This window comes from Lynx rufus, unplaced genomic scaffold (assembly GCF_022079265.1).
Source record: "Lynx rufus isolate CCGP_SWC_20201006 ecotype Redwood Valley unplaced genomic scaffold, mLynRuf1.p SCAF_2, whole genome shotgun sequence".
NCBI lineage: Eukaryota > Metazoa > Chordata > Mammalia > Carnivora > Felidae > Lynx > Lynx rufus.
The window spans coordinates 35,386,708-35,405,859 of NW_025814834.1; the positions used below are offsets into that span (position 1 = coordinate 35,386,708).

At 41.1% G+C, this 19,152-nt stretch overlaps 1 protein-coding gene across 5 annotated transcripts in view; it reads right to left on the reverse strand.

Annotated features, from left to right (window-relative positions):
- The window catches only part of SPATS2L (spermatogenesis associated serine rich 2 like), a 167,185-nt gene that overhangs the window by 9,185 nt on the left and 138,848 nt on the right, over window positions 1–19,152 (reverse strand). For all 5 annotated transcript variants that reach the window (XM_047084683.1, XM_047084682.1, XM_047084681.1 and 2 more), the window contains 2 exons: window positions 6,374–6,432; window positions 54–163 (listed from right to left, as the gene is read on the reverse strand). In XM_047084683.1, coding sequence (XP_046940639.1) covers window positions 54–163; window positions 6,374–6,432 — 169 coding nt within the window. The remainder of the gene's footprint in view (window positions 1–53; window positions 164–6,373; window positions 6,433–19,152) is intronic.

Below are 19,152 nucleotides of genomic sequence, written 5' to 3' on the forward strand. Positions count from 1 at the left end.
ATGGGGATCAGATCTCTGGCTCAGAGTTCAGGCTGGGATATTTTAGAACTGACCTTAATTTCTGCCCTGAGTTCAGCCAGCTGCATCTCTGCCATCTGACTGGCTAGATCTGTCAGTCTCTTTAGTTCCTCTGCTTTCTTCTGACGAGCAGTCAGGATTTCCACTGCCAAATAAGAAAGAATACTACGTTAGGGCCAGAGACCTAAACATATTAAGTGACCTAATTTCTTGGTATCAGTTCTCTCTCAACACACTGATCACTCTGTTGGACCATGACTATGTTTTCTGAGTTGGTCACCGAGGTGGGTTTGCTCCTGGTGCTCATGACCAATCACCCATTTCTGTACGTCCTTATCTGCCAATCCCCAAATCAAACACGGTCCCTTCTGATTCACTGTACACCCACAGTCTTCTTTGTTTTCTTCATTGGCGTCTGATCTCACTTACTTAATTTGGACTTTCAAATTTGTGCATTACTCAGAACAACTATCACCAAGAAAAAGACACTTAGTAAAATCCTATCTGAATGGTATTGCAAAGAAAAGGAGTCCACTAAACAAAAACCATTCTTTGTGTCCACTATTAAATTCTAACATTATCAGACCTTTAACACTCCTTTAGAGCAACTAGGTTTATTATTGGAATACGACATAGAAGTTTTACTTTACTGGCTTTATGTGAGCTAAAAAATGCGTCTGCTTTTGATACTCTGCAGATCTGTTTTCATTTTTGCAGTCAGAGAGAAGTTCCAGACCAGAGAGTGTCTTGTCTTTGTTTTAAGTGTCCCCCATGGAAAAATTTCAAGGTTAAGTAAAAGCCTGCTTGAACTGGATTTGTGTATACTCTTTAGCATCTGCACATGCAGAGAAGACACCAGGGAGTTTTCTGGTGCCATATTTCACACATCTGTCAGATGACCTAAAGGTTCAAGTAAACGTAGTAGTCCACAGGTGAACGTGTGTTTGTGTGTGTGTGTGCGTGTGCGTGTATGTGTTTCTCAAAAGATCACAGAACTCAAAAGCAATGCATACAAACACATAGGGTGAGATTTAAATATGAAATTTCATCTTCCAATAGATAACTTGAAGTTCTTGAATTTAAGTCACATATGAATTGCCTTCATTTCTTTTGGACAAGAATTTTGAGTTACAAGAAAAAAGAAGTCCATTCAACTAAGATGATATCCATGTTGGATTCACATTACTTCTTGGTTGAACAAAGGCCAACTGCTTTATTAGACCAGATTTATAGCACACCTGCAGAGCCAAACAATACGATTTCTGATTGTAAGAGTTCTTAATTTATAAATGTCAAAAAGTCACTTTAAAAACTCCCAAAAAAGTTCAGAAGCAATCAAGAGTTAAGATCTCCTGCAAACTATAAACTATTCCACAAACAGAGAAACATTGTCTTTCTATGCTGATACCAATGTTGAGAAGTCAATAAAATAAGTAATCTGTAACTCATAAAGCCTAATTGTTTGCCAAACTACTCTAATCATGCTTTGATTTTTTACCAGGACTCCCCCTGCTTCCCATTTACAATACCATGTAGCTGAGCAGAGGCTGATCTGTGCCTGTAGTCTTTCAAAATACAGAGGAGCTAGTGTAAAATGTGTCCCTACGATGGCTGTGAATAGAATTTCCATCTGAACACAGATGATGTATTACTGAATGATGTCCCAGTTACCCAGTCAGACCAGAGGTCACAAAAAGGTGGCCTACTAACACTTCGGGCCATAGTGTACCTGTGTTTTATTTGGTCCACACATTACTTTTACAAATTAATTGTCCACATTTGAAAATTAGGAGATTCCATTTGGAACCTGGATTTCTGGCTTCCCTTAAAATATTGGCATTTCTGGCCAAAGTTGGCCAGCATTGCCATGTGGCAACCGTTGGCTACCCCTGAGTTGTTGTTGCCCATTATAGATGGAGCATGGCGCCCAGCATGCCATGGTCACCCTCTGCCCTGCTCATTAAGGTTACCAGCCTGGCCCCTGTAGGCGTCTCCAATCATGGCAGAGGCTGCACTTTACGGTTGTGTCCATGCCGACTTGGACCTGGTACAAAGTGGGTGCCCACTATGTATGTTTGCTGAATGGAGGACTGAATGATTGAATCAATCCATTATTCAAAAGGAATATGCAAAGAAGGAGAGAAGTTCCTTTTCTAGAAGGGCCACTTATATTCAGCACTTATACCTTTGGCTGATTATTTATTTGTCTGCCATTATAATTCACCACAGGAATGGGACTAAAGTCTGGAGTATGAAAAGACGATTCTTGAGCAGGAAGATGAAACAAAGTATTTTGCTCTTGCAAAGATAAAAAATTCTGAAGGCCTAGACTTGATGAGCAGATAGTGAAGGGGTCAGCAGACCATGACTACACAATTAAACAGATCTGACTTTTCTTAATGGATCATTTGTGGGACCGGTGACAATTAGGGATAATTGTACTTTTTGAGAAAAACTTGGGCCTTCACACAAAAGATTTTGTAGAAATAGATATAAATGGGCCCTAAAATAGGAATGCAGGTGCAAGATCACCAATAAACTCTGAGTTTACCCTCATGCAAATGTGCATGGAAATGAATATTTTGCATCAGCAAGTGTTGGGATGAGTTTTACATATAGTCTCATTAACATTTCAAAGCATTTCATTATGAAAAAGGCTTAAAACTTGAGATCTAAAGCCAGAATTCTGTGGGGACACCAACATTTTCACCTCAAAAACATCAACCACAGAAACAAAAAGCAAAAACAAAGCCAGATCAGATCCTAAGATTCATTGATCCCCAAATTTAAAATAGAATAATAAGTTATATTTTGCAAGCACCATCCTTTTGGAAATCTGTAGAGGGAGACAGTTTCATAAAGATTTAATTTTCACTGCATTCATGACTTCATTAATATTATTTAGGTACTTTTATAAACAGTATCTGGTATGCTGAAATCCATTTTCTCAATAGGATTTATAATTCCTTCAAGTTTTTGCAACACATTGGAAGCTTGCTCTTGTTGCTTGAACCATGGAAAATTTTAGGGCTTCTCAAGTAATATTCCTTAGCAGAGGGTGGACTTGAAATAGGCACAAAGCTTTCAAGCACAAAGATTCTTTGGAACCCTTTTTATTATTGGGAATCCTGCATTTTTACCTCATAATATATCTGTGTTTCTGTTAATATAAAGTAATGTTTTCTTCCCAGATCGGCAATCAATTTGATATCCCAAGAACACACCTATTTTGGCCTTCAACAAAATTACCCTCAAACAAATTTCAAAAAAATTTCACTCAAAGTCTGAGACCACAGCACTGCAACATGCTTTGTTTCTTCATCTGTAAATGTCATGATCATATATACCTTGTAAGGCTGTTGTGGAGCTAAATGACATCACTGACGTGACATGTTCAGTATCATACACTAAAAGATGCTAACCTCAAATGTGATTAATAAAGTGAGATATAGTCATCTAGAATATACATCCTCTTTTTGCAATTACTAATATTGGATCCGACAGCCTACACTAACTAATTACAGTAATTCATTTAACAAATATTATGAAGTACCTACAGTCTTTTCAGCACTGTGTTAGATGCCATGACAGATAGAGGGGCTTATGTCATAATTGAGGAAATAAGATTTATAACATGTGCAGCAAATAGAAAATATGGAAAGTACTTGAGATCATAGATGAACAAGCTCAAGATGGTGGTTGTAAAGACAGTTCAGTTCTTAGTGGAGGGAAATTCAGTGGTTCCTTGTGCCTGTGGAGAAGACATATAGTTGACACAGGCATGTCACCTGAGAGATGCTGCATAACCCCTTTGGCTTCCATTTTCTGGCTGTCACATGAGAAGGCTGGACCAACTTCTTTACCAGTAAGTACTTTTCCCTTTTTGTACTGTGTCAGGCACTGTGCTAAGTGCCTGGCATATATTTCTCATTTTATCTTTACAATAACTATTTGAGATACATACTATTCTTATTCCCCCTTTTCTGATAAGTAACCTTGGACTCTGAGAAGTTAACAAAATGGTACAAGGTCACACAGCCAATAAACAGGTGGAACCTGGATTTGAACTCAGTTCTGCTTGCCTCCAATGCATGCAAAATGGCTTCCCCACGTTCTGGGCAGTTCTAAAACCAGAGCTATGGCATCAATTACTGAAGTTAGGCAAACCCTGCCAACTGTCTTGCCATTTCAGCTAGGCTGAAACTCTTTATGTGCAGGTCCCAAAGTTTACTGTTTGCTGCTTAACACAGTTTCTGACAGTATATAACACATACAAAGCACATAGTACATGTTTATTGATTGAATGAACTTGAAAAACAAGGATGCTCTCCTGAGATACTCCAAATCCCACAGGTCTTGGCACCTAATATTATTGTCTCAAGGAGATAGAATGAACATGTGAAATCTGTGGTCTTTCGTTAACCTGTTAGAAAGTGACGTGCTAGTAACTTTGCATTTTGGTACTAGAGAAACATTTGTGTCTGTGCTGGCTGTGAATATTTTTATCAATAGCACATGAAACTTAAAAGAAAAAATAAGCTATACCTGAGAAACAGGGAAAATCCCAAATCATGTAGTAATCAACTTTTACTGAAGAAATCAACAGATTTCATAAGAGTAAAATAATTTCACAATCAAACGGATTGCATAACTACCTAAATATTCCACAGCTGAACCCTGGATCACATTTAGTTTTATTTAATAAAACTTGCTGCATTTTAGATTCTAACATATTACTTAAGATTATTTTTAAAAGACTGTGTAACAAACACACTGATAGCTATTTTCCATAAAAAGTGACTACTGAATTATGACCAAGGGCCAGGCAAGAAAAATACAAAAAGAATGAGGAATCTGTTCTGATCCTTCATTCTGATAAAAAGAAAGGCATTGCAGTCAAAGGGGAAGGAATTTAGCTGAAACCAGGTTGGGGTACAGAGTGCCATTCATTCAATTAACAAGATAAAATTTGGGTAAGGATGAAAAACTTTAAATGCCCAGGAGATAAGAACTATAAAACTAAATCCCAGCTGAAAAATACGGTTTTAGCACTCCCATTAACAACTTCAGGCTGAATTCGATAATTAAAAAGGGCTCGGCAACTCCACTTTCGGCTTGGTGTTGAATCTGACTGAGCCATCTTGTCTCAGTTAAAATTTCCAGCCCATGAACCTCAGCCTATTTGAGATAGTCCTGTCCTATTGGCTGTTGAGTTACCTTACAACAGTGGAAAATTCAGAATTAGAAACAAGTATAAAGATAAAACAAATCAAACTGAAGGTATACTGATATTTTGTGTTAAATTTAGGAGTTTTGCAATGATCAAGATCATCTGTTTATTGTTTAAACAGTTACATTATTACATTAAACCATCCCCATTTGTGATTTTGATTTAAAACACATAACTGATTTTCTTTTGAGGTGTTAATCTGGCAGGTGTCAGCCGATTTGACTAAGTTTGTAAACAGAAGCGGGAGGGTTTTAAGAAAACTTCATTTAGTATAATTCTAAGTTTGAATTATTAATCTTATAAGAGCTGCTTAAAAGCTTGGAATATGTTGCTCTTAGGTTTGTGAGTTTGCCTTGTCAGGCATCTGAAGTGCTTGAAAAAAATCAGATGGATTAAATTTATAAATGTACTTCAAAATGTTTGAGGGAATTTAAGTAAACTTCAAATGGACTAAATTTTTTTAGGGGAATTTAGTTTATTAAACTTGTGTTAGTTGAACCTAAGAAAGGACAAGTGAAAAGGACTGTATAAGTAACATAGCAACATGTGTGAATTGCTGGGGTGTCTGGGTGGCCCAGTTGGTTGAGCATCTGACTGGCTCAGGTCATGATCTCATGGTTGGTGGGTTCCAGCCCTGAGTCAGAACCCTGTGACAGCTCAGAGCCTGGACCCCGCTTTGGATTCTGTGTCTCCGTCTCTCTCTCCGCCCCTCCCCTACTTGCCCTCTGTCTCTCTCTCAAAAATAAACACTAAAAAAAAAAAAAGATGTGTGAGTTGTGAAAGCTTAAAAACTTATGTTTTAAAATTTAATTTTAAATTCAATGTCATGTTAAACCTGATTAAAACTATCAGTCGTCCTTTATACGCACAAAATTTTAAATAGCTAACAGCTATTATTTGCCAAGTGCCTTATTCTGCTGTGCGCTCAGTGGTGCTACTCCTCTGACTTTGTTCCACATGAGGTTCCTGAGGTTTCCAGGGGCTAAGTGACTTGCCTAAGGTTACAGAGCTCATTAATCAGTGTGAGTTTTAGGACCCCACTCAGAATCCATATCAGTCGTCAGTCGACCTATGGATTGCTTCTGACTGGGAGGCTCCTGACCAAACAACCATGTGTCTACTTACTGGCTTCTTCTTTAACTTTATCCATTTCTGCCATTAATGAAACTTCTTTGTCAATGATGCTGGGGGGGGAAGGGGGAGGGAAACAAAAACAAAAGCAAAGAATGCTTAATCAAAGATAAACTTTTAATAAGCGCTGGAAGCAAAAGAAAAATTATTTTCATTAAACAAAAGACAAAATTATCATAAATATTTCTATGTTACAATGCCAGCAGCACACTCTGCCTTTTCCAAAAATGAGGCAACACGGAAGGGATGCTCTCAAGTATTTCATAGTGACATCTGCTGATTAAATCATTGTCAGCAAATCTAAAAAAAAAAAAAAGCCTTTTCAGACTTTCAGAATTGTGCTGCTTTGAATTTAAATTTGGGAGTATTTTTGCCCTATGAATTCCAAAGTTCCACAACAATGTAATGAGTATTTGAAAAGCTGCCATTCAGGTTATCAAGGGCGGTAGTTCTCAAATGTCTCTGTGCATGGCTCCTCCAGATTCTGGCTGGGAGGCAGGGAGGTGAGCCCATCTCTGATTCAGATGGTCTTGGGACCTACTTTGGGAAATATCATCTGGGTCTACCCATCCACATGTTCAAAGAGTCTATGCCTTATCATTCCCCCAAAGAAGCATTTCAACTTCAAATTACTTCCCCCTCCCCACCCCACTGTATTATTTTTTTGGTTAGTTCTTTGAAAAAAGTATTACCTGCATAAAGTAAATAATTATCTGTCTAGAAGTTTGTTTCTCTTCCATCCTGACTCCCAGTTCCCTTCACAACAGCAACACATATGAGACTTCCTTTATACAGTTGATTCTTGAACAACATGGGTTTGAACTATGTAGGTGCACTTATATGTGGATTTTTTTGAGGGGGGGGAATACAGTACATTACCATAAATGTATTTTCCTTATGATTTTCTTAATAACATTTTCTCTTCTCTAGCTTACTTTATTGTAAGAACACAGTATATGATACAAAATGTGTGTTAATTGACCCTTTATGTTATTGGTAAGGCCTCTGGTCAATGGTTGGCTGAACGTTAAATTTTCAGGGAGTCAAAAGTTACATGCAGTCTTTTGATTATGCATGGGGGGAGCACCCCAACCCCCCCCCCCCCCCCGCATTGTTCAAGAGTCAACAGCATATCCTTCCATAAGGATATATCCTTATGTATATATAAGCATAGATGTGAGATGTTCTAAAATTTTCATTTCCATCATAAATATTTCAATACATATCTCAAAAAGATAAGGACTTTTTGGGACTATAACCATAGTATTACCATAATATCTAAAAATATTAACAATAATTTAATGTTATCAGATATCTACTCAGTGTTCAAATCTCCCTAATTGTCCTATACAGATTTTTTATCAGTTTGACCAGGATCTAAATAAGTTCCGAGCACTGCAATTGGCTGATTGTCCATTAAATCTGTTTTAATCTATAGATTCCCTCCCATCTCTTTTTTTTCTTCTTTGCAACTCATTTGTTGAATACACCAGGTTGCTTGTCCTGCTACACTATCCACAGTCTGAATTTTGCTGACTACATCTCCATGGGTATTTAACCCATTCTTTTAATTTTCCTATGAATTTGTGATGAGATACAGAAATTTGATTAGATTCAGATTTGTTTTTTCTTCTGAGAAGAATACCTTGTTATCTGCTTCTACCGGCAGACACAGAATGACACAACACAGTTATAAATATTCCTCTTGAAAAAAAAAACCAAACCTGAATGTATTTGGATTCCTCCATCTCACAACAAGTTGATAGGAAATACAAAGGACATCTCCATTTTTATATTAGCCATTGATGATCGTTGCCTAGATCAATAGGGTTTTAAAAAGGGGATATTCAAATTCTATCACTCCTTCATTTATTTACTGGAAGACTTTCACAAAGAGAAACTTTCTCTTATCAGCTATTTGGGTTATCATGCCGTTTAAATAGGTAAGGCAGGGTAAATGCTGTTGTATCAGTTTTCAAAACGATAGTTGGTTCCTTAGCATCCCCCCAAAGTAACCAATGAGGTTTTTTTTTTTTTGCTTGTTTGTATAGTTTGATTATGAACTCATAATTAACATGCTTTAATACACTGCAGTTATCTCCATAATTATTATCTGTTTCAACAGATGTAGTTTTTCCCCATCGGGTGTACTTTTAAAACTTAAAGTGATTTGAAAATTTATTTCCTCTTAAGAGTAATATTTTGTAATCTCTGTCAAGGTAAGAAGGGATATATCTATAGGAGTTCTGGGGCTCTTCATCCAGATGATGTAACCTGAACACCTGGAGAGCAAGGACAGTATGCCGAGAAGCTCAGCTCTTTCCAACCAGGAAATCCTCATGGAAAGAACTGACGTGTAGAGTGAATGGCACATTCTCCAGAGCTGGGCTCTAAGCCTAATCCATCAAGTATGGATATCAACTATCCCCATGAAGCATATGGCTTAAGATCACTGGATATGATCACTTTGGTGTAGCCAGCACATCAGGATACTTGTACCTTATTTATTGACATTAAATAGGTATGATGTCAATGTGCTTTAAACACAGGGAATATAAAAGAAGGAAGTCTTTATCCTGTCTCTGTCCCAGCTTATTCAGTTCCCTTCCTTGGAGGTCTCCACCATTACCATCACTAGCTTCTTGAATTTCTTTCCAAAGGCCATCTATTCATAAACCAGCGTTTATTAATCATATGAAATGCTGAGTTAGGCCAACAGGCTTATGCTCCTGTGATTATAAGGTATATTTAGCTTCTCTGTCAAGTTCACATGTAGCCAATACAGGCCAAGCAATTTGTTGTTTTTGTTTTTAACAACCCTCTCAGAGAGGGCTGTTCTGTATTAGTTTAGGGAAAAGAAGGCTAATGGATGAGCTATTAGGGAGATAAGAGGAGAACCTAGAAATCTGGACTCAGGAGCCCCAATTACAATGCGATTAAGCTACTCTGCCTAAGAAAATGTGTTGAATTTCCAGCCCCTACAGAAAGAGAGGCAGAAGAGAGAGGGAGAAGAGTCATCAAGAAGGCTGGGAATTGTACAGAGTGAAGGCCCTGGGAGAAATCACCAGTAGTGGGATGGGCAAAAGAACTTCCGGGAGCCAGAAGTCTAAGGTGTGCACTGTGAGGACTGTGATATGAGCCTCCCTGGGGACTGCCCGATCTTCACTGTGCTTGGTGCAGCCGGTCTGAATGTGCGCAAGTGAACACACACATGGTCAGCTGAGGAGGTGGCTGGGTTCCACGTTTGGGTCAATTTGATGCTGAACAGACGGGAAGGCAGACTGAGGGTGAGAATGTGGAGCCCAGCCTCAACCCTGGAACTGGCACAAATCTTAGAGAGGGCTTTTGACTTCCATTGGACATGAATAGGAGTCCAGGACCACTTCTTAGGAACTTAGGAGCAGGGACACTCCAGCTGAAGGATGGGCTACAGGTCATGTGAGCCCTGCAGGTAGCTTGTGCTCCATTCTCTTAAGCAATGGAGTGTAGCAGGATTGCACAGGTTTGGGACGGCAGTGCAGGAATGTGCCACAAAGAGCACTAGAAACCACACACACTGCACAAGTATTTGCTGAGTGCCTGCCATGTGCCAGCGAGGGTGTTGAGGCAGGGAATGCTGCTGTGGATGAAGCCCCCTGCCATCCCTGTGGAGCCTACAGTCTTTTGGGGAAAGCTGAGAGGAAGGGGAGAGGACCTGCCAAATTTACTGGGGAAAAGCAAAAAGCAGACGGTCAGGGAAGAAAATGAGGGCAAGAAGAAATTCCTCCACCCGAAACCAATGTCCTAATTAGAGTCTGTGGGATCTGAGGGCACACAAGGTACACATAACTAAAGGACATACATGCACCCAATACAAGAGTGGGTGTCCTTAGCCTTCCCATGGGTGGGGGAGGAGCACAGCACGGGGAGTGCCCTGGCAGGGTCCCACAGTCCTCCCACGCATTCAGTCCCGGAACAAGGCCGAGACCCGGGAACCCTGCAGCCTGTGTGTGCATGTTGGGAGGAGACAATGGTGGAGGAACGGGCCTTTGCTAATTTCTTTACTAGCTACAAGATCATGGTAAATTCTTGTTGATTAAATTTGTTAACATAATTATGTGCCCAGAGGGTTTACGAGATGGACATTTTGGGTATAACACATATCCCCAGGTCTAACGCATAACAAAGCTGGATATTCATACAGTGGTTAGTTTGGGCCTTCTGGGGCCCAACAGGAGGAATGAAGGTTTTCACAATAAATTGTTAATCTGCTTAATGCCCACTTGAGGGTGTGATAAAGCTGTGAGGTTGGCATCAAACCATGCTTCCATTCCTCTGGGTATTTCAACAAAAGATTGTCCTCAAGCATCTTAGTAATTCAAGCATTGCTACGTATGACTGCTTTCAAACCTCATGTGCAGAAAGGCAAGCCAGGAATCTCTGCTGAGTCAGGACCCTGCTCAGAACCCATGAACTGAATGCAAACCAGGATTAGGTGCCAGACTGAAGCAGCTCTCTCCAAACTTCCCTCAAGAATCTCAGTAAGATACACCTGAGGGTTTCTTTGGCTTTCACTTACAAGGCAGCAGGATTGTGGAAGGGAAGTAGATACAGAGGGTGAAGAGGATTTCATAGTAAAGGCCAGTCTGTTCCCTAACAGGCTGTCAGACAGTGAGGAGCCAGCATTACATCAAGCTGAGAACCAGATCGAAGGAAGGGTATGAAAGACTGTGTCTAAAAAATTCCAAATGCCCTCAGGACCTGAGGTCACATCCAGCTTCATGAGCACTTTCATCAGTGCCCTGTATGAGTCCTACTGGATCTTCTTAGAGGTCCTAGGACAGATACATACACTGGGTGCACCTGATGAGAAACACTGCAGGCCGGTAAGGACAGAGGGTAGTATCAGATATGCAGGTAATCTGGAGTACCAGACATGGAGGGCAGGAGGGAGGGTCTTGAGAGAAATGACATCAGAGAGTTGAAGAGTCACAGAGAAATCAAAGGCAGTGTCACAGACCACATTCCTACTGAGGAACAGAAAGGGCACATGTTTGCTTTTTAGGTATACCTGTGCAGACAAGACGTCAGCCCTGAGTTGCCTTAAAAGGAGAGCTGATCATAACTGACACATCCTTAGTGCTTACTGTGTGGCAGGCACAACAAGTAGAGCACTAACACTTTACTGGAATGACCTTGTTTAAGCTTCATGAAATCCCAGAACGTATGAGCTCTGTTCTCTTCTCACCACAGGGCCTTGGCACATGCCCTTCCCTCTTTTGGAAGACAACCCTCCTCCCCGACCCTGCCTTTCTTCACCTCATTAACTGTGAGTCTTCCTTCAGGTCTCCACTAAAATTATCACTTTTTCAGGGAAGCTCTGAGTTTAAAAAACTTCTACTTTATGGTCTTAGACAACTGTGGGTTGCTTGACAAGAAACTGCTCAATAGTAATAATAGCCAAATTATGGAAATAGCCCAGATGTCCATCGACTGATGAATGGATTAAGAGGATGTGGTGCATGTGCGCACACACACACACACACACTGGCATATTACTCAGCCATTAAAAGAATCTTACCATTTGCAGTGATGTGGAGGGAGACAGAGGATTATGCTAAGCAAAATAAGAGAAAGCTAAATACCATATGCTTTCACTCATATGTGGAATTTAAGAAACAAAACAGATGACACGGGGGGAAAGAAAAAAAAAGAGGGAAGCAAACCATAAGAGACTTTTAACTATAGAGAACAAACCGAGAGTTACTGGAGGAAAGGTGGGGGGGGGGGGATGGGCATTAAGAAGGGCATTTGTTGTGCTGAGCACTGGGTATTGTATGTAAGCGATGAATCACTAAATTCTACTCCTGAAAGTCGTATTACAGTATATGTTAACTAAATAGAATTTAAATAAAAACTTGAAACATTAAAAAAAGAGAAACTGCTCAATAGTGATAAATGGGAAGGAAGACAACATATTCATTTTTTTCCCGTGGGATAGCAATAATGAAACTTTTTAATTGGTATACTGTAGTGCTTGCATATAAATCATGTTTAAGCAAAAATTTATATAATTTTTGTCACTGATGGAATCTAATCATTTGAGACATAAGCTTATGAATAAAAGTGCAATGATAATCACCAAACCACACAGGGTTTGGCTCAGAATCAAAACAGGTAGTTGATGATTCTGTATGCAAATTAGGGTGGTAATAAATTATTGAAATTTGTGCTTTCCCCCACTAATCATCTGGTTTTGAACATTTTTGCTTTGGAACTGTAATCCTCTGTACTTGACAGAAATACAGAACTCTTCAGCCTTTCACTGACCACTAAACTTCTTTAAACGGTTGGATAAAGTCCTCTGGAGGGCACCAGACTTAAGACACATTGAACATGTTTTACATAAACTGAGCTCACATAAAACCTATGCTGACCTCACATGTTTCAGATGTGCCCTTTATCCTTCCAAAAACACATCTTCTCATTTTATCTAAACTGTCTGGATAGTAAAATTTTATTCTGTTGCCATAAAAAAGCTTTTATTATTAAAGCAATAAGGTGTAAGGAAGAGATTACCATGGCAAAGCCTTTATGGTTTATTATATAGTTAATCACAGAGATAAAGTGTCATTTTATAAAAATGTTTCCACTGTCTTGATTCTTTTCTGTAGAGGACTTATAATAACAATAATAAAAAGAATCAGAGAGGCACTTCAGCAAGAAGAGATTTATTATTTTCTGCTCTGTGAAAGGCTCTTCTCTAAATCCAGAGGCTAAGACACCGAGTGACGAAACGGCTTCCTTTGGAAGCTGGGTGCACCACGTTGAGTCCAGTGCTCTTCGTCAATAAAGATGCTGTGATGGGGAGGCAGCCACAGGACTGTCAGTGGCTGATAAGCTGGAGAGCAGAACCTGCTGGTGGGTACGGGGGAACGAAAGCAGGATCTCAAAGGGAATTTCAAGACATCAATCTGCAACAGCAGCCAGACTCCATGTTAAATAGTTAAAACTAGACCACAGCTCATCGCCATGAGTTTGCCTCAGGGAGGCTGTGGTGAGAGAAACTGCCCAGACCATCTGATCCCTGACTATCTGGCTTCAGGACCTTCTTGTGGATGAAGTGCTTACCTCCTAAGCTGCCAAGCAGAATAAAGCGGGCGGAGCGGAGGGGCAGGATGAGAATCCTGCAGAAGAGCCTCCTGTCCCCCCCCCCCCCACCCAGTACAGAGAACGGGAATGCGGGAACTGCTGGGGGGAAAGAAGGTGATGTTTCAACCTTTCTGGCCTGTACCAAAGAGCATAAAGTGGGCAAATGAGTGATAAAGTCAGAAAGCCAGACTTTGTACATAAAGAATTTCTCTCTTTCACTGAAGAGAAAGAGTAATGTAAAATCACCCCCCCCCCACTGTGGGCTGTGCCCCTTCCTACTGCATCAGGAGTAGGAACTGTGAATGCCCAGAGGAATGCCAGCTGAGCTCCCTGCAGCCTCATAGTGCCTGGTGGCTGCCACGTGGGCCTTCAGCTGCGGAGCTAGCGCTGATGGAAGAGGCTGCCTGTCCTGCCCGTGACTTCCCCTCTCCTGGGTCAGAGGACTGTGCCCACCAGGTGCCACCTTTATTAAACATTTAAGTTGCGCTACACTGTTACCATGGGTACCATTTCCAGTCCAACTCCCCAAGTACTAGCAGGAATTCTTGGACCCAGGGTTTCAGCTCACCCATTTCTCAACTATTGCTGTTGTCAACAGAGCTCCTGTCCTGGCTTGGTAGCCACAAATGCCGTGAGACTATGTGTGGCTTCCTAGGGTCGGAGGACTGGCACCTCTACCACTTACAACAGGTGCCTGCAAACAGCACCCATGACCTTGTATGCTGCCAACTCCCTGTTCCTCCTCTGTTCTGCTTCCTGAAGGGTAGCAGAGTATGCCCCCCACCCCCAAATATGGCACTTTGATGTACTGATGATTGTGAGCTGCAGGCACTTGAAAAACAGCCGGTGCAGGGAGATGTTGTCTCTGAACTCCCCTCATCTGCCTGAAGGCGGAGCCTCCAAAGGAACTCAGTTGTCATAAATCCCCTCCTGGGGAGTTTTGCCAACCAGGTAAGATTGCTGACTCCTGTCTCAGGAGAGGAGCCTAGAAGTCAACACCACACTCAGACACACTTTGTCACAAATGACCATACCTTCCATCTGTTCTTCTAAGGGCCCACTCATCTTTTCTAAGAATAACTTACTCTCCCCTGAAAGGCCTATGTCCCCCTCTCCCCTTTCCCTGTTAACATGGTATTTAGTTCTGAATTCTAAGCCACCGTGGGAGCTCCTTGCTTCCTCCTGGGTATCTCCTCTGTATACATGAGGTGCACATGTTAACAAACTTGTTTGTTTTTCTCTTATTAATCTTTTATTACAGGGGTCTTGGCCGAGAACAAAAAGGGTAGAGGGAAGATTATGTTTCCTGCCCTATATCCCCATCTTGTCCCCTCTCCTGTGCCCTGGAGGCTGGTCACTGGTATCGTCACTCACCCAGTTTCTGTGACTCCTTTTCCTTCTCTTCCCACGTGATCACGTCCTCTAAAGTCTACCCCAGAAATGTCTCCCCCACCCTACTCCTTGCCCACTGTGGCCGCTTACACTCCAGGCTCAGTACTAAGTAGCTGGTTATGTTGCATTCTTTAGTTGTACAGGGATCCTGGGGTCTGTCACATTCTACTCGGTACCTTTTTACGTTTAGATTTTACAACAAGTGGCATTCTTTTTGAAAACTGGGATTCTTCTTTTCTGAATGCAGCCATGGTGACAAACTGATCTTTCTAAAGACTTCCTGAATCCCACACTTTTATTTGGCAAACATAACAAAACCCAACATACATGTCTACAGCATGTAGAGTAAGCTGAGACAGCCCTCTGGAAAGCTGCTTAGTCACTGGGACTATCAGGGAAATAAAGCAGTGCATGGTGCCTCTGAGCATGAATCACACTTAAAATATAAAGCAGTTAAAATCCCTCTGGCTGTCAATGAATGCAGTAACTGCACTCAGTTTGCCAATCAGGCTGAACTCGTTTTAGTTCTGTTTCTTTTATCAGAGGTAATATTATCTGTTAATGTTAATATCTCTTAGTTTCGTATTTTATATTGGGATCCTACAATGATTTAAATCACAGTCAATGAATATTTCATCACACTGTGTGAGGTGCACTTGTGGAATGAGACACGTGCAGATTTTAGCATAAGGAATGACTTCTAATACTTATAAAATCCAGGGTTCCTCAAAAAGCAAATAGCTAATTGAAAAAAAAAACAGGGATTCTTTTTCTTCTCGGAATTTTAAAAATGATATCAGAGTTGCAAAATCCTATAAATTGTACAAATTCTGCAATACCCCACGTTCAGCTGAAAAATCTACACTCCTTATATACCTCCATTTAGAATTTTACATATGATTTCATTTAATAATATAATTTATCTTTACTAATTATTTCTTAAAAATTTTTAATGTTTATTTATGAGAGAGAGAGAGAGAGAGAGAGAGAGAGACAGAGGTGAGTGGTGGAGGGGAAGAGAGAGGGAGACAGAGCTGTCAGCACAGAGCCTGACGTGGGGCTTGAACTTACAAACCGCGAAATCATGACTTAAGCTGCAGCTGGACGCTTAACCGAGCCACCCAGGCGCCCCCTTTTTATTTTTACATTTGTTTATTTTTGAGACACAGAGAGAGACAGAGCACAAGTGGGAGAGGGGCAGAGAAAGAAGGAGACACAGAATCCAAAGCAGGCTCCAGGCTCTGAGCTGTCAGCACAGAACCTGATGCGGGGCTCAAACTCACAAACCGTGAGATCACAACCTGAGCCGAAGTCGGATGCTTAACCGACTGAGCCACCCAGGCACCCCTTTAATATAATTTTTTAATGTTTATTTATTTTTGAGAGAGACATAGAGTGCAGGTGGGGGAGGGGCACAGAGAGGGGGAGACACAGAATCCAAAGCAGACCCCAGGCTCTGACCTGTCAGCACAGAGCCCAATGTGTGGCTCGAACTCACGAACCGTGAGATCATGACCTGAGCTGAAGTCGGACGCTTAACTGACTGAGCCACCCAGGCGTGCTACCAGGCACACCTTTGCTAATTATTTCTTAGTTTTGTTTCTTTCCCTGGAGATCACTATTCAGGGAAAGTAACTTAACTGTATTTCAGTTTCTATAGCTGTAAAAATTATCATTTAATCCCACCCCCTTATTAAAAAAATTATACTAACTCTGGAACAAAAAGCAAACTTTTATCTGTGGACGTTAACTGTCTTATAGCACAAGGGTGCCATTTAAGGAACAGAGTTAACATTCTTCACATTTTAATTTCATTTTACATGCTCATTTAAAAAGCTGGAAAATATAGAAAGCAGGATAAAATAAAACACATTTCAAAATAAAACAAAATGAGGCAAAATATCTCTTCGTTTCATACCCGAAATAGAGTCAACCACTCAGAACACTGTTGCATTTCTTTCCAATCTGGGGGGTTGGGAGGGGAGGCATCTATGCAGAAGCCATCAGTGTTGTTGAACACAACTAAGAGGATCAGAAACTGGAAGAGACTGATGTGGCACAAGGAGTCACAGCAATGCTGGCCCACATCCAGCCCAAGGCCCCAGCCTGGTGGAGATGGCTCCTGGCCTCCTGATGGGCTCTTGCGTGAGAAGGGGACCTGGGCACCTGATGCTCTTCACCGCCCAGCACCTCCAGCCTCACATGCCAGCACCTGCCCTGGTTTTCTGGCTTCCCAAGTGGGGGTAACAAATGAAATGTTAAACTTCATATACTTTACTCTTCATTTTAGAAAGTAGACTTTCCTCATTTCTAGTATACAGATTAAACAGTGGCATACATATGTGACTTACAAATAAGTTTTCTGGTTCGAGAGGGATATGCTCATAGTTCATTTATTAATGGAATGAGACCCAGGGAATGTGCTCCTCCCAGAGAGTGCACCAGGGTCTCTCATGCTTGTGGTTCCTTGTGTTGTTTCTTCTGCATGGAATCCTCTCTCCCTTCTCAGTCTGGCAAATTCCTAGCCTTACTTCAAGTGCCAGCTCCAGCATTACCTCTGTGGTGGACCCTTTCCCTGCCAGCCAGAAACCCTACCCCATGCGTGCTTCCCAACAGTTTTCGCCACACTGCATCACACAGCTTGCTTCTGTACACTCTCATTAGACTTTGGACCTTTTTTGTAAAGACATCATCTTCTATCCCTCAGTATTACTAGCAGTGTTTCTTCAAGTGTGGTCCTGAGACCAGGTACACTGGCACCCACTGCACTCATTAGATGCAGATGCCTGGGCTCCACCTGCACCCACAGAAGCAGAGCCGCTAGGAATGGGGCCCAGGTGCCCCCTGTGTGTTCCAAAGTTTGAGAAACACCAGCTTGCGACACATTCATCTTCCTACTGGATGGGTGAATGAAGAAAGGGGAAGAGAAAGCAGAGAGAAGGCAGGGCAAGGTGTGAAAGGGGGAACGAGGGTTGATCTGGTGGCCATTCAGAATCAGGGGTCAAAAGGCTTTTGCCTTACTTCTCTCTTCATCAAGCAATGAACAGTAAAAACTTGTGTTGAGATATCCATATCTCATAGCTGGGATCCACTGCATGCTAAACAGAAAAGTGGAGAAGGACCACTTTTTCCCATCGTCTTGGTACAGAGAGAAATAAATTTACTAAATGCTTATCTGGAAGGGAAGAGAACCAACCTATATGGGTCAGGCTACAGATTTACCAGAATAATCTGAGAAATGCATACATTGTACATGAATCTTGTACACGAATCTTCATAAAACCTCTAGATAGTGACAGTAGTACCCCATTTTGTAGCTGAGTAGAAGTTAAGAAACTCAACCATCTTCAGGGTTAGAATATGTGGAGATGAGATTAAAATGCTATTTTAAGTCTATACTATATGCCTCCTAATTACGTGGTTAATAAGCCTTGGAAAATGTGACTTTTGTTATAATATGGCTTACTAAGAACCAAAAGTTTACAGTCACTGAAAGAATGTAACTGACATATAAGCAATTCTGTTACATGACTTCAGGCACAGCCTGTTCTGTGATTTCTTGCTGTCCTAGGTGACAAATTGCCCAGAATGATTCCTTAGTCTCACCCTCAGAGATTACAGTCTTACTCTATATCCGTGTAATAAACAGAAATAAGTTCTAAGATCCATTCTGAAGTTGTGATCTAGGATATCCCACTTTGAAAACTATACTGTATTTTATATTTATACTAATATATATGAACAAATTTGTCTTATTTTCCTAGTGAAAATAGATGATACTATAGAGTGAAACACACACACACACACACACACACACACACACACACACACACACACAACACATACTTCCCATATGGCATTATACAGAGAGAACAATTTGCTTAATTCCTTTTTCAATTTCTATTCTGTGGTGAAAACTAACCCCGTATTCGGGAGCACATTTCCAGGTGGGTATGATTCGTAGCCTTCCTTTGCTGAAAAGATTCAGAAATCTTTTCAGATTTCAAGCTGAAATCTCAATCAACTTCTTGTCCTCCAGCTCTTATTGTGGGTCTGTTATTTCACAGAGAAGGCTGCGGTGAAAGGGAAGCTGACCTCCACTGCCGAGTGTGTGACGAACATAACGAATGGAGGTAATCACACACGCAGCTCAGAAAGGCTATCAATACAGGGTGCTATTTATGCTGGTTTCCTGGGGACCATCCCCAACTGAAAAGGCCAGTCCGGTACTTTTTTTTAATTTATCAACC